Here is a 19,246-nt window from a genome sequence, read left to right as displayed (position 1 = left end):
GCCAGGAATATTCCCTTCATCTATTTCTCTCTCTTTGAGTTTTTAGCGGTTTCTAAAATATCTTATTTTCCATAACATCCTGTAAAAGATGTAGCAGAGATAAGAAATGAAATATTAAAAGAAAATAAGGAATTCAAAAAGGAAATTTTCATTTTATTATATTATTAAAAATTATGGATTTCCTTTAACCTTTTTGATTCCATGACCATTTATTTTGTGCAAAATATACTACAATACAACATAATAAAATATAACATACATAAATATAATATAAAATGTATTTCAACATTAAATATATATATATATATATATTTTAGTAAAATTCTCATTAACTAATTTTTTTTCCATTTAAGTGGAGTGTTATAATTAGGGTATAGTTGGGGCAGTTTTTCAGCACATAGGCACAGATTTAATCACCTTTTCCCACAAATCTGGGACTCTATATGGTGGTAAATGGTTAATATTTAGTATTGGCCATTTGTTGATGAGTTGAGGCATAGGTCTCAAGAGCCCTAGAACTGCACCGGTGCCAGTTCGAATCTGATCTGGGGGGTCAACTTTTATTTCTGCTGTGGTCACACAAAATGAAAACTTCACTCCACATCATGGTTAGAATAGTGTGGTACCCTGCAGATGACCCCTTTCACCTACTGTATGAAATGACCAGAAAGGGGGACATAAAAAAAAACCAAAAGTACTTGTTTCTCATACAAGTTGCGAATCTATTAACATTGGGAAAATTGAATAGCAAAAATCTAAGCTCTATAACCTCCAATCAGCCCACTTTTGAAATGCATTTTTCTGCACCAGCAGACTAGGAGTAAAAACATTGAATTGTCGCTGGCTAAAGTACCAATACGGTACAATCACCTCAATTTAATAAATAGCATCTTCTAGGGGCATATAAAATTTCTGTAGAAAAGTTTCTAGGGAAACTAATAATTGCTTTAAAATCATCAAAATAAAATTATTAAAAATTACCTTCAATGTTTTTTGATCGAAAAAAGCTCCACAATCTTCTAAACAAGGAAAATCAATTTTTCCTTCCCCCATTAATACTTCAGTGCACCTAAATACAAAAAAAAAATAATACCTTAATATCTCATACGTGACTGTAAGAACATATGAAAATACATTTCAGGGTGTTTAATATAAGTTGGCTTAGTCGCTTTTCATGGTGATCTAATCAATAAAAATAAAACAAATGATCTAATCAATGTGACAGGAAAAAGCTGTAGGCCTACTTCCATAGTTTTACCAACCGTTATTGCCATTTAACTTTGAAGTACATGTACAGCTGAAACACAACATAAACTTAAGGTTCGCAGAACACCTACTTATTTAAAAAAATTGCACACCTACTACAAATACTTTTATTTATATTCATTAATAAGTTTTGAAAGATTCCACAAAAGACATTTCAATATTTTAGTGTAGGTAGAGTGACAAGAATGAAGAAAGCCAGAAGTCTTCCTTATATATCTTTACTACATAATCATAAAACAGAAGAGAAGTCCAAAATATAGTCTGGGTCAGATGAAATGATATAAAACCAACAGAATAGAGATTACTTTAAACACCCAAACAAACAATGATCAATAATTTGGCAAGAGGTTTTTAATTGATTTCCCATTGAAAGGTAAAGAAAAACTAACTGAAAATAATAAAGCAGAAAATTAATAATAAACAAAAATGAGTTTCAAATACATATAAAGGAGAAATAAAAAAAATGTAAATAATTGGATCAGTGGTAAATCTATTTTATACCTCTTCGCTTATGCCAGCAAAGTGATTGTAACTTCACTTCACACCTATTACATATCTTCAAAATCAAAGGATTTTAGAATCTTGCACTCTCAGTCATTATTATTTTTCAGGCATTTCATGAAGTGGATTCTCGGAAACAAGACCCATCATTATTATGTATTTTTACATTTCTCTAATAAAAATATGTTAAGCTCGGAGGTGTAGGTTATTTTTTCTTCCAAAAAAAGTAAAGAAGCTTCACATTTGAGAGAGGACACTATGAATTTACAAGGATGCCGTTTGGTCTCAAAATGCTCCCATAACCTTCCAGCACTGATGGATGAGTTTTTGAGGGGAATTGACGAATCTGTATGTCAAATTTATATGGATGATCTCTTAGTATTCAGTAAAGATGAAGAAGAACACGTGCAACATTTACATGAGTATTCCAGAGAATTAGGAAATTTGGGTTCAAACTATCGGGAGAGAAATCATTATTGGGGAAAGAACAAATAAAGTTTTTGGGACACACAATTTTGAGGGAGGGAGTTGACCTGACACAGATAAAGTAGCAACTATAAGAAAGATGGTGGTGCATAGGGATGTGAAAGGAGTTCAGAGGTTGATGGGAACTTTGAATTATTATAGGAGATTTGTGCCAGAAATGGCAGAATACCTCATCCCACTCAACAAGCTACTCAAGAAAGGCAGAAAGGTGATCATAACCCAGATGGTGAAAAACAATAGCAGGCGGTGCATGGAGAAGCTACAGCAGGAGCCGGTGCTTGCATTCCCGGAGTTCACTCAGCAATTCAATATCACTACAGACGCCAGTGAGGACACGCTGGGAGCGGTGTTGTCTAAGGAGGGTGAAGGAGATCACCCAGTGGCATACGCTAGTAGGCGCCTGATAGAGATGGAGACCAGATACAGTGCGCTGGAACGAGAGCTCTTAGAAACAGTATGAGCTGTTGACAACTTTAGGGCCTATGTGTTCGGGAGAAAGTTTAAAGTACACACCGATCATAGGCCCCTGCAATGGGTTGGAAAGTTAAAGGAGTCTTCGGCCAGGATTACACGTTGGAAGGAGTTATTGAGACAGTATAATATGGAAATCATATATAAACCAGGCAAAGAAAATGTGGGTGCTAATTGGTTATCTCTCACCATAACTGTGAATGCCTTGTGTTTAATTTAGGTATTCCCCGGAGTAAAAATTGGGGGATATTACCCAAATTAATTATTATACTGGTAAGCTGGTTCAAATTAAGGAATTACTGATAGTTTGCTGCTAATAATGGAGTGGACTGTATTTAAATAAATTGATATAATGGTTTTAAAATGAAATAACCTCTATTCTCATTAAAGTTTTCTGACACAATTAGCTGTGGAGTTTGAGCAAAGTGATTACAATGTATGTTAGTTGGCAATTTGGTTTTATTAGATGAATGGGTTTAAATATTGCAGTTTACTTATGTGATGTTCTTCAGACTTGAATGGTGATTCTTGTTTGAAGATGTACATGAAAGAAGGGTTCCTCTTGGTTCTTTTTCCTCATCCTCCTGCCACCGCTGCCCCTCTCGCCTGAGTCTAAGTTTTACTCCCTCATCATTATGAGAAGAGATCTTATTGAAGAGTTCTGTCCTCTTCTTCTCGGGTACAGGCCATGATGGCTTCTTTACTGGTACTAACTCCTTTGTTGTGGGACCAAGATGGCCCCCCAAGCTTCGTATCGCTTATCTTTGCCACTAGATGGCATCATGAATGTCTGTTCAGAAGTGAGGGGGCACCTTACTTAAACACCTTGGAAGAAGACAACGGGGAAATGTCTGGTCTGAGACAGTTTCTACGAGAATGGACGCCAAGAGAGGAAGACGAACAGAATGTGGTGGAGGAAGACAATAGGGAGGAATCTTCGTCTAATGAGAGCTAGGAGGAAGGAAGACCAATAGAGGAACTTGAGGACATCATCAATGACAAGAGGCAGCAAATTATGGAAGATGAGAACCATTAGATTAGTCAAAGTAACTAACAGATTTGTAAAAGCGATACGAGGGCCCATTCAGGGTGATAGTTATCAGGGAACACAATATTGATACAGTAGAAAGTATCAAAGAACCTAAAAAGAGGAGAACTGTCCATATTGTTGAGTTAAAACTTCTGTCAATAACAATATAAAAACTAGAGTGTTGTCATATTGCCAGTTACCACTAGATTATATTATAGAAAATCTAGTTATTTATTCCATTTATTGTTTTTTGTTATACGATTGCTTTTGACTTTTGTAAATATTGTTTTTTGTTTTAAGATTGCTTTTGATTTTCTAAGATATTGTTTTGTTTTTTTCGTTTTAGCTTGTTAATATGTTGTACACAGAGTTCTTTTATTTTATTCTAAGGTTCAAATCATGTATTTAGCGCTTACTTTGGGGATTTTGTGAGTTTTTACAATGATATGTTTATAGGAATTTTTTTTATTGTAAATAGTTTTTCTTTATTTTTTTTGTTTTTTATGTTATTATATTGTATAGTTTTAGTTTAAAAATATTGTTCTTAAACTGGTGGGGGGGATTTATGGCCTGAATCAGATGTTACTTCGATGTCAGTTGAAAGAGGAGATCAGCTGATTGAATATAACGCCAGTATTTTACAGCATTCCAAACGAATCAGATCTTATTCCTTTTTCTCTTTTTTTTTAAGTTATGCTTTCGCCAATACTTAAGTTTCGCATACATTTATAGAGAAAATTTTTTTTTTTAAATATTTCAGTATACTATATTTTGTAATGGGTTAGACATTGACTATAAGTTCATTCGGTACCTCATACGTACCACTAGCACTGGTTGAGGGGGAATGACAGTGACTAATACTGAAGGACACCTTTGGAAATAAAAAACATCTGTTTTAAAAAAAAAAACTAAAATTGATGTTTACATTTACCCATTTCAATTTGAGAATGATTATTAAGCATCATTGCTCATTTCACAGAATTTAAAAACAACTATAAATTTTATGAAACTGATAAATGAACCAAGTTGTATGTATACATGAGATATTAAATGAAACATTGTGATTTGTTTAACCAACTGAAAATGGTTAATTGGTTAAACAAAATCCAAATTTTGAGGACATGAAGTTCTAATTTTCCATTGACTGTACATCCTAAATTAGGCTATAAGTAAATTCAAAGATATTTGTGACTAATTCCAAGGATATCTAATCTATAGTTATTAAGGCTTGAAATTCATTTGTAAACTATAGATAGCCAAAGGGACAGTCACAAATGATCCAAATGACAGTTTTCAATCACTCAAATATAATGATATCCTCACAATAATCATATTCACTTATCTATCCATACATTCTTACAAATTTAAGAAATAAAATAAACATAAATAAGAGGTATTAAATGAGAAAATTCACTTTTTAACGCAATCTCTGCAGAAGATATGACCTTCTGAACAAGTAACAACATCCTCGGCCAGCAAATCATCAGAGAAACAACAGCCACAGGAGAGCAAAGTACCATTATTTTTTGCCTTAAAAATAAAATTATCATATTAATATTAAGAATTCACAGCCCTACACATTACCAATAATTTTTTTTTTTTAAATCCATTTTTCTCATTATTGGTTTCAGAAAATAATTATCACTAGATAAAGAGAATAATCTTAATATTACCTCAGCCACAGCTGCTTCCCGTGCCTGGCGCTTATCTTCTAGATACTTCAAAATATTATTTTTATTTATAATGAAGTTCACCTAAAAAAAAAAAATTAAACCAGGATTTAAAGAAGTTATAACATTGCTATTCTGATATTTGGTGATAAAACAGAAATAAAAATATTTCTCGAACAATAACAATGATTTATTGTTAATAAAGGAGTATTCCTTCAAGTGCATACCTATATATGGATGCACATCTGTATAGCAGTTTAATATTTAAAACAAAAAGGTTTTTAGCATATTTGAAGAGAGTATTAGAAATAGCTCTATACCTTTGTTCCTTTCATTTATACCAATTGTAAAAGCAGAAGTGAAGACTAAATCGAAGTATTCAGCAAAAACAAAAATTAATCAAGGACAATTTACAATATAATAGCAAAATAATTATTTTATATTTTGTACGAGGGTAAGTCAATATTTATCCACAATTTAGTTATATTTTTGTCTATGTTGGTAGCACTGCTCTTTTGTATTGATGACTCATGCTTAGTTTATTTGTTGTTATGTACATGCAAGTTTCAAGCTGCTAGGTTAGTTTCGTTATCACTGTTGTGCTGTTAATCATGGCTGCTCCGCTTTCTATTTGCACCAAAGAAGAGCAACATTCAGTGATCCATTTTTTGTGGTCAGGAGGGGTATCAGGGGCTGAAATTCATCAAAGACTTTCAGTACAGTACAGGAACAGTGTTTTGCCACAACAGAGTGTCTAGGAATGGATTGAAAAATTCAAAAATTGGTCACAAAAGTGTTACGCATGATGAAGGAGCTGGATGACCATTAGCAACAACAAAAGTAGAAGACATTGAGCGTTCACGTGAAATGGTGATCTTAGACAGACGAGTAACTATTGACGAAGTGGCACATCATCTGCAAATTAATAACGGTTCTGCCTACAAAATCATTCACAACAGACTTGGGTTTCATAAAGTTTGTGCAAGATGGGTCCTAAAACAACTCACACAGTTGCATAAACAAATGCGCTTGGACATCTGCCAAAAACATTTGGATCACTATGGTAAGGAACAAGAAAACTTCTTAAATAGGATTATTACTGGTGATGAAACATGGATCCATCATTACGGGCCGGAGAGTAAACAGCAGAGTATGGAATGGAAACATCCAAATTGGCCGTGCAAGAAAATGTTCTAGACACAACCATCCGCAGGAAAACTGATGCTTACGGTTTTTTGGGACTCACAAGGTCCAATACTGGAACATTATGAGGAAAGGGGCACAACAATAGTGTACCTTACAGTGAGCTGCTTACTGCCAAGCATACTGCTGCCCACACAGCTGAAATCCTCCAGAAACTCAAGTTTGAAGTATTGGCTCATCCTCCATATAGTCCCGATCTTACCCCTTCTGACTATCAATTGTTTCGTCCACTCAAAGAGGCATTAAGGGGCCGTCAATTTACCTCAAAAGAAGCAGTGCATTCCTGGCTCGCAGCTCAACCAAAAACCTTCTTTTATGAGGGCATCATGAAGCTTGTATAACAATGGACCAAGTGCATTGTAAAGCAAGGGGATTATGTCAAAAAATTATATACTTGTAAGTTTCTTATTTGATAACAATAAAATTTTATAACTATATTGTGGATAATAATTGACTTGTTCCCAAATAAAATCTTTTCTGTTTTTAAAATTATTAATATAGTTATATATTTGGCAATATATATCTACATACCCATTATAGATTATTTCAAGTTGCATGTAATAGAACAATGTTCTTTAAACCAATCAGTATGAAACTGAATAACACAAACAAATTTAATAGGAGCTCAGTTTGTTTCAATCACTGAGCATTAACTAAAACTAAAGAAATAGTGAAGGAACTGAAAGCAAGGATGACACAATGAATAAAATGTTACTTTTCCCTGCAAAAATAGTGAATTCAGTGCTCTTTCTCACAGGTTTAAGATTATGGTATATGACAAAGTCATTCTGAGACCTGGGTGATATCTAAGGCATAATGAAGGAAGTTGCTGACATGGGAGAGATGGGTTTTGCATGAGATCTATGACTAACGATGCCATTAGTACAAAAATAAAAATTGTTTAACTCAGTGTTTTGTAATGGCCCATTACTTTGTTACGGTTGTCAAGTATGGGGTTTTTAATCTTTTGAAATGATAGAGTTTTCAAAGGTTCTTCATTAAAAAAATATTTAGGCTTCCTCTATCTACCTCTAACTATATGATTCATTTAGAGTTTTCTACAGACCCTTTATTGTTGTTTATTTTTAAATTGCCTTTTAAATGTGTTCGTGAAATTCTTAATTATTATGGCTCATGTCCTCTGAAATTAGTTGCTTTTGAGGTTATTGGCAAAGGTAACTTGTGGTATGCACAGTGGAATTCTCTGGCTAGTTTTTATTCTACAGAAATTATGTTTTTTTCTGAAAATATAGTGGAATTGATTACTATAATTTTTCAGAACTATCCAGACATTTATCTGGAGTGAGCCTGCCCTTCATTTTATTTTATTTTATACAAATATCTATGCTATACTAAAAAAATACAGATTTGCATAGTGATACTCCAAATGATCTCTCATTAAATGATATGCAATGGTTCATAAAATTGAGGGGAGGAACTTATGTTTTTCAATTATTGTCCTTAGATAGAGAAGGAATCAGATCTGTGTGAGTTATGTAATTCCCATAGTATTGAAGACATGGTTTACTTCTTGGCTGATTGTTCCATTCCGTAGGAGATTCGCCACCTGTATTAGGTGTTCATTTAATTAGGAATAACGATGCTCCACCTGCTTGATCTGTTAAATTCTGGTAATATACATATTATTAAATTTGCACGGCATGCCTTGTGATCGTAAACGGTTTGTAAATTTAATTAAACTCTTTCATATTTTTATCAATTTATTTTATTTTATGGTTTATTATTTATAGAATTATAGTATAATTCTTATTTTATTTTGTATATTCTTTTTACCTACATATTTTATAACAAAGTTTTGTGCATAAGGTATATGTTTATTCATTTATATAAGAATCACTATTCAACACTTTTTTAATTAAAAATATTTCAAAGAAAAGAAAAATTGATTATATTTGGTATAGAAAAGAACCAGTTTTAGAAACTGTTCCATAGTGGAAACTATTATTCTGGACTCGCTAGGAATCCTGTGCCATTATTATATTAGACCCTAGATGCATATTGTCAACTCTATCAATCTAAGTATTGTAAATGTATTCGACTTGTCCCAAATAATGCTCTTGCATCCCTTTTAATATTGTTGATTGTCTGACTGATCATTATGCTGTGTACTCGCAATTCAATGCAGTTGAACAGTCACTCGCAATTTGTTTTTCAAGTTTCTCTCATATATCTACTTTGTAGTGTATAATATAAATATAATAGAATATAATATAAATATAAATCTCTACATCTCAAAGACCTCATCCAAACCAAGCGCCAATACAGAACATCGTCGCTCATATAACTATTACAGTAAACTAGTTAAGAGAATTAGCCAACCTTACCTATCTTTACAATTGTATCCTTAGAACAACCCACTTTCCTATCCGGTGGAAACACTCCACTATAATTCTCTTTCCAAATCAGGATAACCTCCAAATAATCCTGCTTCCTATAGACCTATTAACTAACATCCAATCCTTTCAACAATTTTTGAAAAAATCCTCCTAAAAAGTATCATATTCATAGTAGAACCACAGAGTTTTCCCACACATCATTTTGGATTCCACCCTAAGCACTTCACAGTTCAACAAGGCCTCAGAGTCGTCAACTATATCTCTTCAGCTCTTGAAAAGAAACAATACTGCCTGGGTGCCTTTCTGGACATATCACAAGCTTTTGACTGGGTACGGCATGCCAGATTTCTTTTCAAGCAAAGGTTCCTAGTACCTCAAGCCTTATACCTTATCCTCTGCTCTTGCCTCTCAAATCACTCCTTTCGAGTTCGCAGTGGTTCTGAGTACTCGAATATCTATCTAATAAAGGTAGGATACATCCTCTTCACTGCTGACATTCCCATCACTCCCGATAAATTCCTGGCAACATTTTTTGAGATGCAGCCATTCTATCCTCCCATCCTGATCCTGTAACAGCCTTATCCAATCTCCAAACATACCTCACCCAGATTGAGCAATGATGCAATTAATAGTGGATAAAAGTAAAAGAATCAAAATGCACCCATGTGACTTTCACCCTCTGCCGCAGCTTCTGTCCCCCTGTTATTTTTAATAACATCTCTTTATCCAGATCTGACACAGTGCGAAATCTGTTAAATCTACTTAAATTTGTTTGTTACTTTTATTGATCCATATTTGGTTTCTACTGTTTTCTTTTTGAAGTCTGAATCTGTGGTCATTAATTCTCTTTGTTATTTTTTTTCATAAGAGATTTGTAGACCTGTTTTTTAGGCTATTTCTGTCAGTGTTCTTCTTTGGTCGATTGCCTCTTCTTCCGTTTCTGCCAAAAGGGCAAGGTCGTCTGTGTAAGCAAGGCACCTTACTTTGATGTGGTTGTTCTTGGTCCCTATTGTCACACCTGTATTATTGGTTCTCCAAAGCTCTTTCATGATCTTATACATAAACTTTCATGATAATCCAGTACCACGTTGAACAGTGTTGGGGAGAGGCCTTCTCCTTGTCTGAGTCCCGTTTTTATTTGGAAAGGTTTGCTGCTGGTTCCTGAATTTTACCTTGGATTCAGTGTCCATTAGTATTAGTTTCCTAGTCTTCTGGTCTACTCTGTATTCTTGTATTTCCAGTAGTGTCTTTCTATCCACCAAATTGAACGCTTTCTTAAAGTCAACAAACAAGATGAAGAGGTTTTTGGGGGGTTTTGTCTTGTAGTGTTTTATCAATAATTTTAGGCTTTGGATCTTCCCTTTCTGAAGCCTCCCTGATATTCTCCGATTTTATAGTCTATTTGCGGGTTTAGTCTGTTGATACAGAGGATTCTACAAGATTTGTAGACATTCTATTGTATAGTGCAACTTCATTAAGCGTTAATAGTGGATCTCACAATAAGATTCAAGACGAAGAATCAGAATCAGAGTGTCCAGATACAGGCAGAGAAAGATGCCACATATTCAAAGTGTATTCCTTACCAACAGAAAAATATACAGAGGTATTTGGTGAAAGACAATTTTCGGTGAAAGGGCTTTGGTTCAGAAGTAGAGGAACCATTCCCCATACAACAAGTAGATTTTTGGAGGGGCTGGGTATTGTATTGAGAGGGATCAGTTTCAAAGCATGGCAGAAACTAATGTTCTGGACTCATTGGGAATCCTACATTACCATTTATATTAAACCTTATATGGGTAATGTCAACTTTATGAGTCGAAGAGGAAAAAGGAAAAAAAGAAGAAGGGAAAAAATAAATACAAAGATGTATTAGACAATTCTCAGATAATTGTCTTTTAATATTGTCTAATGGACTGATCAGTATGCTGTGTATTAGCAACTCAAAACAGTTAAGCAGCTGCTCGCAAATGTTTTAAGTTCCTCCTCCTCCCTAGTTTGTTTTCAAGAATTTTTAAATTGAATTTTCAATTTTTTGAACCATTTTAGATTAAATATTTTGACTTTTTCATCACAAAAAGTCCAATTCTTAGTAATAAAGTATCATTCACACTAATGTTCTGACACATTATCTTCTAACAAAGGAAAAATATTTATCCCACATACAATTAAGTTATCTGATTCAAATTTAGTAATGATCATATAAATTATCACATAAATCAGCCATTTTTTTTATTATAAATAATCCTAAGTGACCTAATAATTAATAATAGTACCTCATCATAGAATACAGATGGTGGTTCGCCAATCGGTTTCAAAATTTCATTTTGGTGTCTTGGAGTTTTCCTTGACTTTTTAGCTTTTTGTAATTCTTCATGTGATGAAAATAGTTTAAAATTGTTCTTTCTCAAAACTGATCTTATTTCACTTACAGCAATAAATTTGAATCTACAACAAGATTAGTAATCGAATAAAATAAACATCTGTAACATTAAATCTAATTTAATTCCACCAAAAAATTTTAATAACAAAAGTTAGTAGGAATCACTTTTTAATGTGATGCATAAAAGTCTGAATTTGCTGCAGATTATAAAACAAATTTTTAAAATGCAAACCATAAACTGAAATATCATTTATGTTAAAAACCATGTAATATTATGATAAAAAGGAAAGAATTTTAGGAAAGGATAAAATCAGCATGTGGAAGGAAATGGACTCAGGAGGAGAAGGAGTGGCACTCTCAAAGGATGAAGGAGGTGTGGGCTCGAAGGAAGCATGACCAAAGTTGATTTATTGTACCCTCTAAAAGGGTTATTCGAAGAAAAAAAAAAAAGGAAATACACTAATATCATCCTGCAAGTCATATTGACTACTAATCAGCTGTTTATTGGGGTGTAGTGGATCACTTCTCTGGATAATTACCAAAATCTAAAAAATGATATGAAAATAAATCAAGCATTAGGAATAAAAGTGAGTATAGTCTCGAGACTTTTTTTTACTTTAGAGGCAACACTGACTCTTTAACATCAAGGGATCCCATATGATTTTTATGACTGGAAGCCCTATATTGTTTATTAACTGAGTTCTTTTTAAATTTGAGAGGAAAAAGAATTATTAAAGAATTAGTAAAGTATATATATTTTTTACTAAATAAAATCCCTGAAGGGGTAATTATTTGTTAATGTTTTATTAATACATTTTAATGTAAAAAAGAGAGAATGGAGGTAGTTCTCATGCTTATCAGGGAGGAAATTTTAACCAGGATAAACTCCGATCCTAGGTTTCTCTCAGTTAGAGGCTAGCCAACTAGTTAAGGTATCAATCATTGTAGGGGCAGCCAGTTACTGGGGTTCATTTTGATAATTTTCAAGAAAGACAATCTTCACAAGGTAGTTACCAAAAAAATTAGAATACATAAATATATATCCTGATAGAAAATATCAGGATGGGGGAGAAGAATTAAAGCAACTGTATAAGCTTACAAGAAAAAGTCATAATTTTACCATTGTCATTTTCTGCAAATGGTCTGATTCCTGACAAGGCTTAGGTCAGCATTAAGGACTTGAACTTTTCTTTAAACATCTTGGAACAGATGCAGAAAACAGTATTGCTCAAGACTGCAGGCATGGTTAGAAAATTTATAAATATCAAAGATTGAATTTTTTCAAGCCTCACCCTTTATCTAGGTCCGGGTAGATGCTATTTCCAGCTAATACCAGGGATAAGGGAAACTCCTTAAATAATAATAGAAATGAGTGGTGTAATAAAATATAAAGTTAAAAATATTATTATTATACCTGTCTAGAAGAAACGATATCGAGTGAGGAATGAATTCTAAGCCATTATTAGACTCCAGAAAATATTTTTGAGGATCAGGATATTTTTTTACAAACGTTTCCACACTAAAAGCATTATTCTTTTCAACTGAAGTATGTGAAGAACATGGTTGTTGCTTGGGATACTTATATTGAAGCATTGTTTCAACAAGAAAATTATTGAATCCTTCTTGATCAAAGGCAAATTGTATACATTTTGATTCTAGGAAGCCTGGTTCCACGTCACGAAACATTTCAAATGCAAAATTGAAGTAATTATTAGCTTTTTCCTTTTCTAATTCATCTAAATCAATTTCCACTTCCTCCATTGTTTTCGAAATAAACTGAATCTAATGTTGAAAGTTTAACGATAACTTTAAAAGTATATTCACAGTCATATTAATAACATAAACAATGTTATTACAACTTGTCAAAACATGAAGATAAATACCAAATGTAACAAGTAGTAGGTATTTGAACTATCATCTTCTTAGTAATCCTAAAACAAAATATTAACATAAACTTCTATTCTAGGTTTGTACAGATAAAAATCTAATTTACTATTAATTGTTCAATAGTAAAGTACATAGTGAACTGCATAAAAGTAAATTAACTATGCTTTAAAAAAGCATAATTTGATTTGCTTAAATCTATAAACAGTGCTTATAACCATCTCACTAGTTATTTTATTCTCATGTAATTAAATTACTTTAATGACAATGCAGTGAAATTAGTTCTGAATGTGATTAAAAATACCCTAAGTAACATCAGAAAAAAGAACATACAATATGAGTTACATCTATTAACAATAACTTAATATCTATAGTACACTACCTAGAGGTATTTGTTAATGAAATCAGGGGATAAATGAAATAATCATGGAGATATTTTTGACCACAGATCAAATTTGGGAGTTGGAAATGGGTAGCGGTGTTAGAAATAAATTATTTTATACTTCTTAAAAGTTGCCTAGGTTGTTTTCTTCAGCGATTTTAAAATAAAATACGAGAATAATTATACTAAGGGAAGTTAAAAATAGAGGAACATGACAAAAATACAATAGAATAAATAAACATTTACAAAGTTGAAATTATATATATTGCATGTAACCTGCAAATGAAGTGGTGTGGAGGTTTAACGATATGAATCAGAAGAAAACAGTAAAATAGCATGAATGTAAAAAAACAAAACAATAACAAACCTAAATTAAAATGAAAACAGTAAAGGGAGGTTAGCAGGTAAAGGATCAAAATTACCATTCGGAACTGAACGAAGTCATGCCAAGAGATGAGTACGCTAGGAAATGCAGTCTCCTCTAGTGAGGAAAAGGGGGGAAATGGGCTACGATTAAACGCTGCTACCTAGTGCTAACTATATGAATGAGGATTTTAAAGTGGTAAGGTTAATAGCCTTCCCCAGCAGTGGGGTTTAAATGAAAAGCACCTCATATACTAAATAAATGCAACAAAAAGACATAATGAGTAATTGACAATAAAAACGTAAATAATAGTAAAGGTAATACTATCGAACCTATGCTCGATAACAGTACACGATCCCTCCTTAACTGACTTTCCAGCAATCGAGACGTGTTGATCACATGAAATCGATTTATTTCGATATTTCGGTTAAATTAAGCTTCTTTTAAGGAGGATTTGTCAAGTGTAATCCAATCAAGGGGCGTAGGGGGGAAAGGGCAAGAGGAAGGAAAAAGTAGGCAACTAGCCCTGGGTCCCGAGGCACAAGAAGCCCCAACTTTTTATAGTTATAATTTGTTTTCTATTATTATTTCATGGAAATATTAATGAAATAGTATAATATATATAAACAATTATATAAAAAAGAAGAAATAAAAATCTGGATATTTTAGGACATACATATTATCATGTGAGGAAATAATTAAAAATTAAAGTAGCTCAGCAACGAACGACCATTTTTTCCTCAGAGTACCTTGTGCTTCCTAAAAAAAAAAATGGATTAAGTTATTACTCAGAGCAGTGATTTTCATTTTCAATAATGGTGAACAGTTGAACCCAGAATAAACCCTTGATTTTTAGATTTGCCATGAGAGAGATTATGGTTACTTAGTGGTCGTTTTTGTACCTGCTAGCATTTTTTTTTATTTCTTCCAGGCTCTCAATAAAAACATTTTTTAAACTAATAACTGCTTTTACAGCAGAATTAGCAATGCAATGAACTTGGAACGACATTGAAGATATTTGAGCAGCATCCCGGAACCCGTTTTGGGAGCAATAGTGTGATGCGGGTCGAGAGTGACAAAATCAAAGTATATGTCATAAAATGATAACTGTATGAAATAAAATTACAATAATTTTAATAATAAATAAATTAACATAATATATAATAAATAATTACTAGAGTAATAAAAATTAAGGCACAGTCGATTCTTTTAATAAATAAAAACCTGTGAAAGGGCAAGGTATATATTCGGGTTGTTCCAACAAGATTTTTTATCATTATTCAACTCATGTTGAAACCAGTAATAGATCCACAGGAGGAGGGAAAGGGGAAATTGCATCTCCCAAAATAACGACTAAAAAAAAAATTAAATTCGAATGTTTAAAATATACATACTAGCACCAATAGCGGTGAAGAAATGTGGCAAATGCTTACAACATGTTGTCGATTAAAAATTTAATTTAAAATTGTAAACTCAAACTAAGTATTAAATTATCAAATTTAATAATGTAATTTTTTATTGTAATACCATATCTCAGTAATTTATATAATATAAGGGTGTTAAAATTTGAAGAAGTAAGTTTACATGAAGATTTAGATAATTTATGAGGACAAATAAGGGTTATGTGATGATTTTTGGTCGCGCTAATATAAGGGTATTGGTCCCCCTAGGAATCAGAAAATTTACTTATTTACGCCACATACGTCAAAATCCCTGTGACTTGGGCTTCTTGATGCAAGGGGGGGGGATTTCCCTAACACATATGAGCAGTTTAAATAAATGTCTACAGTCAAAATCATTGTTAATCGCATACATGCAAATAAAAAAATCATTTCAAACTATAAATATATAATATTACATATATTTGTTTAAATTTAATGATAGCGTGGACTAATTCATAAATTTATGAATGTTATTAATAGTTTAAAGATGAAAGAATGTTTTACCTATTGAAAGGGTGACTTATTGTGGGGGGAGAGGAGAAAGCAGGACATTTCAAAATTTTCCAACAATGTTGACATAAGGCCTGGAAAGTATTCCCTGAATTTAGCCCTTTTCCTAACCATTTTTGAAAAATCACCTCTCTAAATTGCGTTCATGAGCAACTGTGGGTTAAATACCATACAGTAATGTTTTACCACGATTTCCGTAGTTTGAAGTAGGTTCTCAGATCTCAACATTCCAAACTTTTCGGGTTTCTGAAATTGTGGTAGGAGAAGGCGATGACACCTCTACTCTCTATCTTTAACGACATCCCTTTCTATTGAGTTAAGGTGAGAATGAACGAACATTGAATTTTGTCTCGATTATTCATCACAGTTTCGCAGAAAAAAAGTTAAAAATGTAAATAAAAAAATGGTTCAAGCTTTACTAGTGATTATGAAACCTGTGCTTAGTTACTATAGTGTAGTAGTAAGTTTCTTTTTTATAATACCTTAATCCACAAATTGACGTTATTGAAAAATAAGGCACATCAAATATATAATGAAAGGGGGCCCACAGGATTGTTTTGCTTCGGGCTCGGTACCAGCTGACGGCAGCTTGTCTATTATGCTTGATTTTATTTCTGATAGCTCCCAAAAAGATCATCTGGTAAAATAAAATAGAAGAGAAATAATTGAACCTTCAATAATATATGCCGGAAAATTTAAAATTATTCCTGGTCGACATTGTCTGATGAGCTCGAACAACGAGTGATGCTTAACCGGACTAAAGAAGAAATAGGTACCACCGTTATTTGAATTAAGGAAAATTAAAGAAACAAAAAAAAAATCAGAAGTGGTTAAATACAAATGGGTAATGAGATCATTACCATTCAAAAAAGGCAGGATAAAAAATATTTTTATCTCGACTTGTTAATTTATAAACAAAATTCTTTAAGTTTTTTAGAGCAGAGGTGAAGGATGAAGAAATGAGGCCATATAGAAATTCACAACTTTCTCGTATTTTCAGACTTTTAATGTGAACGACGACATATCGTTGTTCATAGTACTTTTCTCTCAGTCGTCACTGAAATATTTAAAATGCTCCCGAACCAGTCTCAACACTGTCTGATTAGTAATTAATTAAATTCAATATGATCATGAACGACATACCAGTAGGAGCAATCATCTAGTTCAACATTAGGGACACCACCACCACCTAAAACTAAATGTCTTATCAGTGTCAACACAAATAGTCGCGAGGATTAGTCGACCACGACAATATTGCCAAGTTAGTAAACATTCTACGCTGGAATATGAATGAAAAACATAAACATTGACTGTACAGTATTAATATGTCCAACTAAAACATACATTACAACTTTATATACATATATATAAATATATATTATACATATATATATATATATAAGTGACGGACCCAAATCAGTCGAGCTTCTTCTAATTGTAAACGAATTGATACACTAGTCATCAAACATTTTGGATAGGGCTTGAGCTATCCCTTGGACAGGCGCGCCCTTTCAACCTCCCTAATCGGATGGCAGTCTAGTTTCTCATGTTAGCAAGTTTTATACCTTAACGCTGTCACTCCCTGACGATAAATTTCGAATTTCCAGCTGGCTTATTGTAATTTTCATCATTAATAAAATATTACCATGACTTTTATTTTTATCTTCAATTTGTGGCGCCCTGCTCAGTCGCTCCACCAGTGCTATAAACCGAATTTTTTATTACTTTAATGAAAACTTTGTAAAATTACTAGTAAAAATTTATCAGTCTGCCAGTATAGTCAGGAGGAATAAAAAATGGCAGCTGTTTCAAAACGGTAAACAAAATTAATTGTTCTTTCTGAGCTCCATATCTTTAAAACTACTTACAACACTAGGGAACATCATTTATGTAAAGTAAATTTGCTAAAATATGAGTTCTAATAGAGCTATTTATGTTCAATAATTCGTGAGATACAATTTTTTCAATAGCAACATTTCATAACGAAAAATCAGTTATTTTTTAATTAATTTTGGGTAAAACTACACTCATGAACTAGAGGTACATATGTCTATTAGCGATCATATTAAACCTAGTTGCATATACTATAAAGCAGTTTATAACGATTATCTTAGTAGGAGTAGCAGTTTTCATATTTGAAATTATAAATTCATAAAACGCTGATTTTAGTAGTTCGGAAAAAATGTTTGATTTTGTCAAACCAAGCTCAGTCAAATGTACTATAATGTATAGGTTCAGTAGTAGGAGTTTTAGCTTCAAGGGTAGTAGTTTTTATAATATTTGACAAAATGTTGATTTTTAGTTGTTCTGACAAAATATTTATATTTATGAAAAACTATCTCAGGAGGAATGAGATGTACAAATGTCTGCTAGCTCTCAAATTAAAGCTAGTTTAACGTACTGTAAAGCAGTTCATTACACTTATATATCTTCTCAAGTGTAGTAGTTTTCATATTTGCTAAAATATATTGATTTATAGTAGTTCAGAAAAAAATTCTTATGCACAATTCATACTCATATACGAATATCATACCAAATACTACCCCTACAAAGCTACTGACATACAGTAATTTATAGTATGTTTAACTAACATTATTTCGAATGCTGGCAGATGTCTGTATGTCTAATACTTCCTGAGAAATAGTTTTTCATAGTTCCAAAAATTGTGTAAGAAAAACAAACAGCCTCTATTTTTTATTCCTCTAAACTATACTTGGCGGATTCATCAATATTGACTAGTAATTATGCACAGTTGTCATTAAAGTAATAAAAAATTGGGGTGAAATAACTGAATTTCTTCTCTCCAGCTCTTGAACTATAAGGTCCTAGCCTAATTAATGTTGATGAATTCTCCATTCAAAATTGCTGCCTTAGATAAGTGTTAATACTGGATTATTTCTGATTTCATCCTTTGATTAAAGATAAGTTACGCTTTTTATTGGGTATTAATTATTTTAAAGCCTTACTAGATCAGATTTATGTATTAACTTTATTTGATTAAAACAATAAATGGAACCTAGGAATTCAGGAACAAACCTTTTTTTTAATACATGGGTTACTATGTGAGAAAGCGACCAATTTTTATTATCAACCATTATTGACCACAACACGAACTATCTTTCAACAATCTACTTCATATGGTCAACCATTTTCATCCAATATAAATTTCATTTAATTTAAATTTGAAATACCATTGGTATTCATATGTTTTCAATTAAATAAAATAAAAAATTATGTAATACTTAACACAATAATATATTTTATTACTAAGAAAATGAAAATAAATAAATAAGACAGCTA

At 32.4% G+C, this 19,246-nt stretch overlaps 1 protein-coding gene across 3 annotated transcripts; it reads right to left on the bottom strand.

Moving 5' to 3' along the window:
* Nucleotides 1-39: 39 nt before the first annotated feature.
* LOC106688408 (uncharacterized) lies at nucleotides 40-17,175 on the bottom strand. Of its 3 annotated transcripts, none has more exons than XM_067051253.1 (7): nucleotides 17,090-17,175; nucleotides 12,779-13,295; nucleotides 11,258-11,429; nucleotides 5,428-5,508; nucleotides 5,169-5,284; nucleotides 982-1,069; nucleotides 40-79 (listed from the first exon to the last, which is right to left on the bottom strand). In XM_067051253.1, the coding sequence occupies exons 2-7, from the start codon at nucleotides 13,123-13,125 to the stop codon at nucleotides 53-55; spliced, it is 831 nt and encodes a 276-aa protein (XP_066907354.1). In that variant the 5' UTR covers nucleotides 13,126-13,295; nucleotides 17,090-17,175; the 3' UTR covers nucleotides 40-52. The 3 variants fall into 3 exon arrangements, with proteins under 3 accessions (XP_066907354.1, XP_066907355.1, XP_014288332.1); XM_067051254.1 differs by lacking the exon at nucleotides 17,090-17,175 and adding an exon at nucleotides 14,671-14,765; XM_014432846.2 differs by lacking the exon at nucleotides 17,090-17,175 and adding an exon at nucleotides 14,053-14,417.
* Between the last annotated feature and the right edge of the window lie 2,071 nt (nucleotides 17,176-19,246).

Source organism: Halyomorpha halys, unplaced genomic scaffold, assembly GCF_000696795.3.
Source record: "Halyomorpha halys isolate HHAL.00 unplaced genomic scaffold, Hhal_1.1 Scaffold1125.1, whole genome shotgun sequence".
NCBI lineage: Eukaryota > Metazoa > Arthropoda > Insecta > Hemiptera > Pentatomidae > Halyomorpha > Halyomorpha halys.
Note: the sequence above shows the minus strand (reverse complement) of the source record. Positions and strands in the feature narration are given on the sequence as shown.

Coding starts and splice junctions, on each gene's coding strand:
- LOC106688408 (XM_067051253.1), bottom strand. CDS start 13,125: ATGGAGGAAGTGGAAATTGATTTAGATGAATTAGAAAAGGAAAAAGCT. Junction 5,509..11,257: donor CATCTGTATTCTATGATGAG/GTACTATTATTA, acceptor TTTTTTTTTTAG/GTGAACTTCATTATAAATAA. Junction 80..981: donor TCGATCAAAAAACATTGAAG/GTAATTTTTAAT, acceptor CATCTTTTACAG/GATGTTATGGAAAATAAGAT.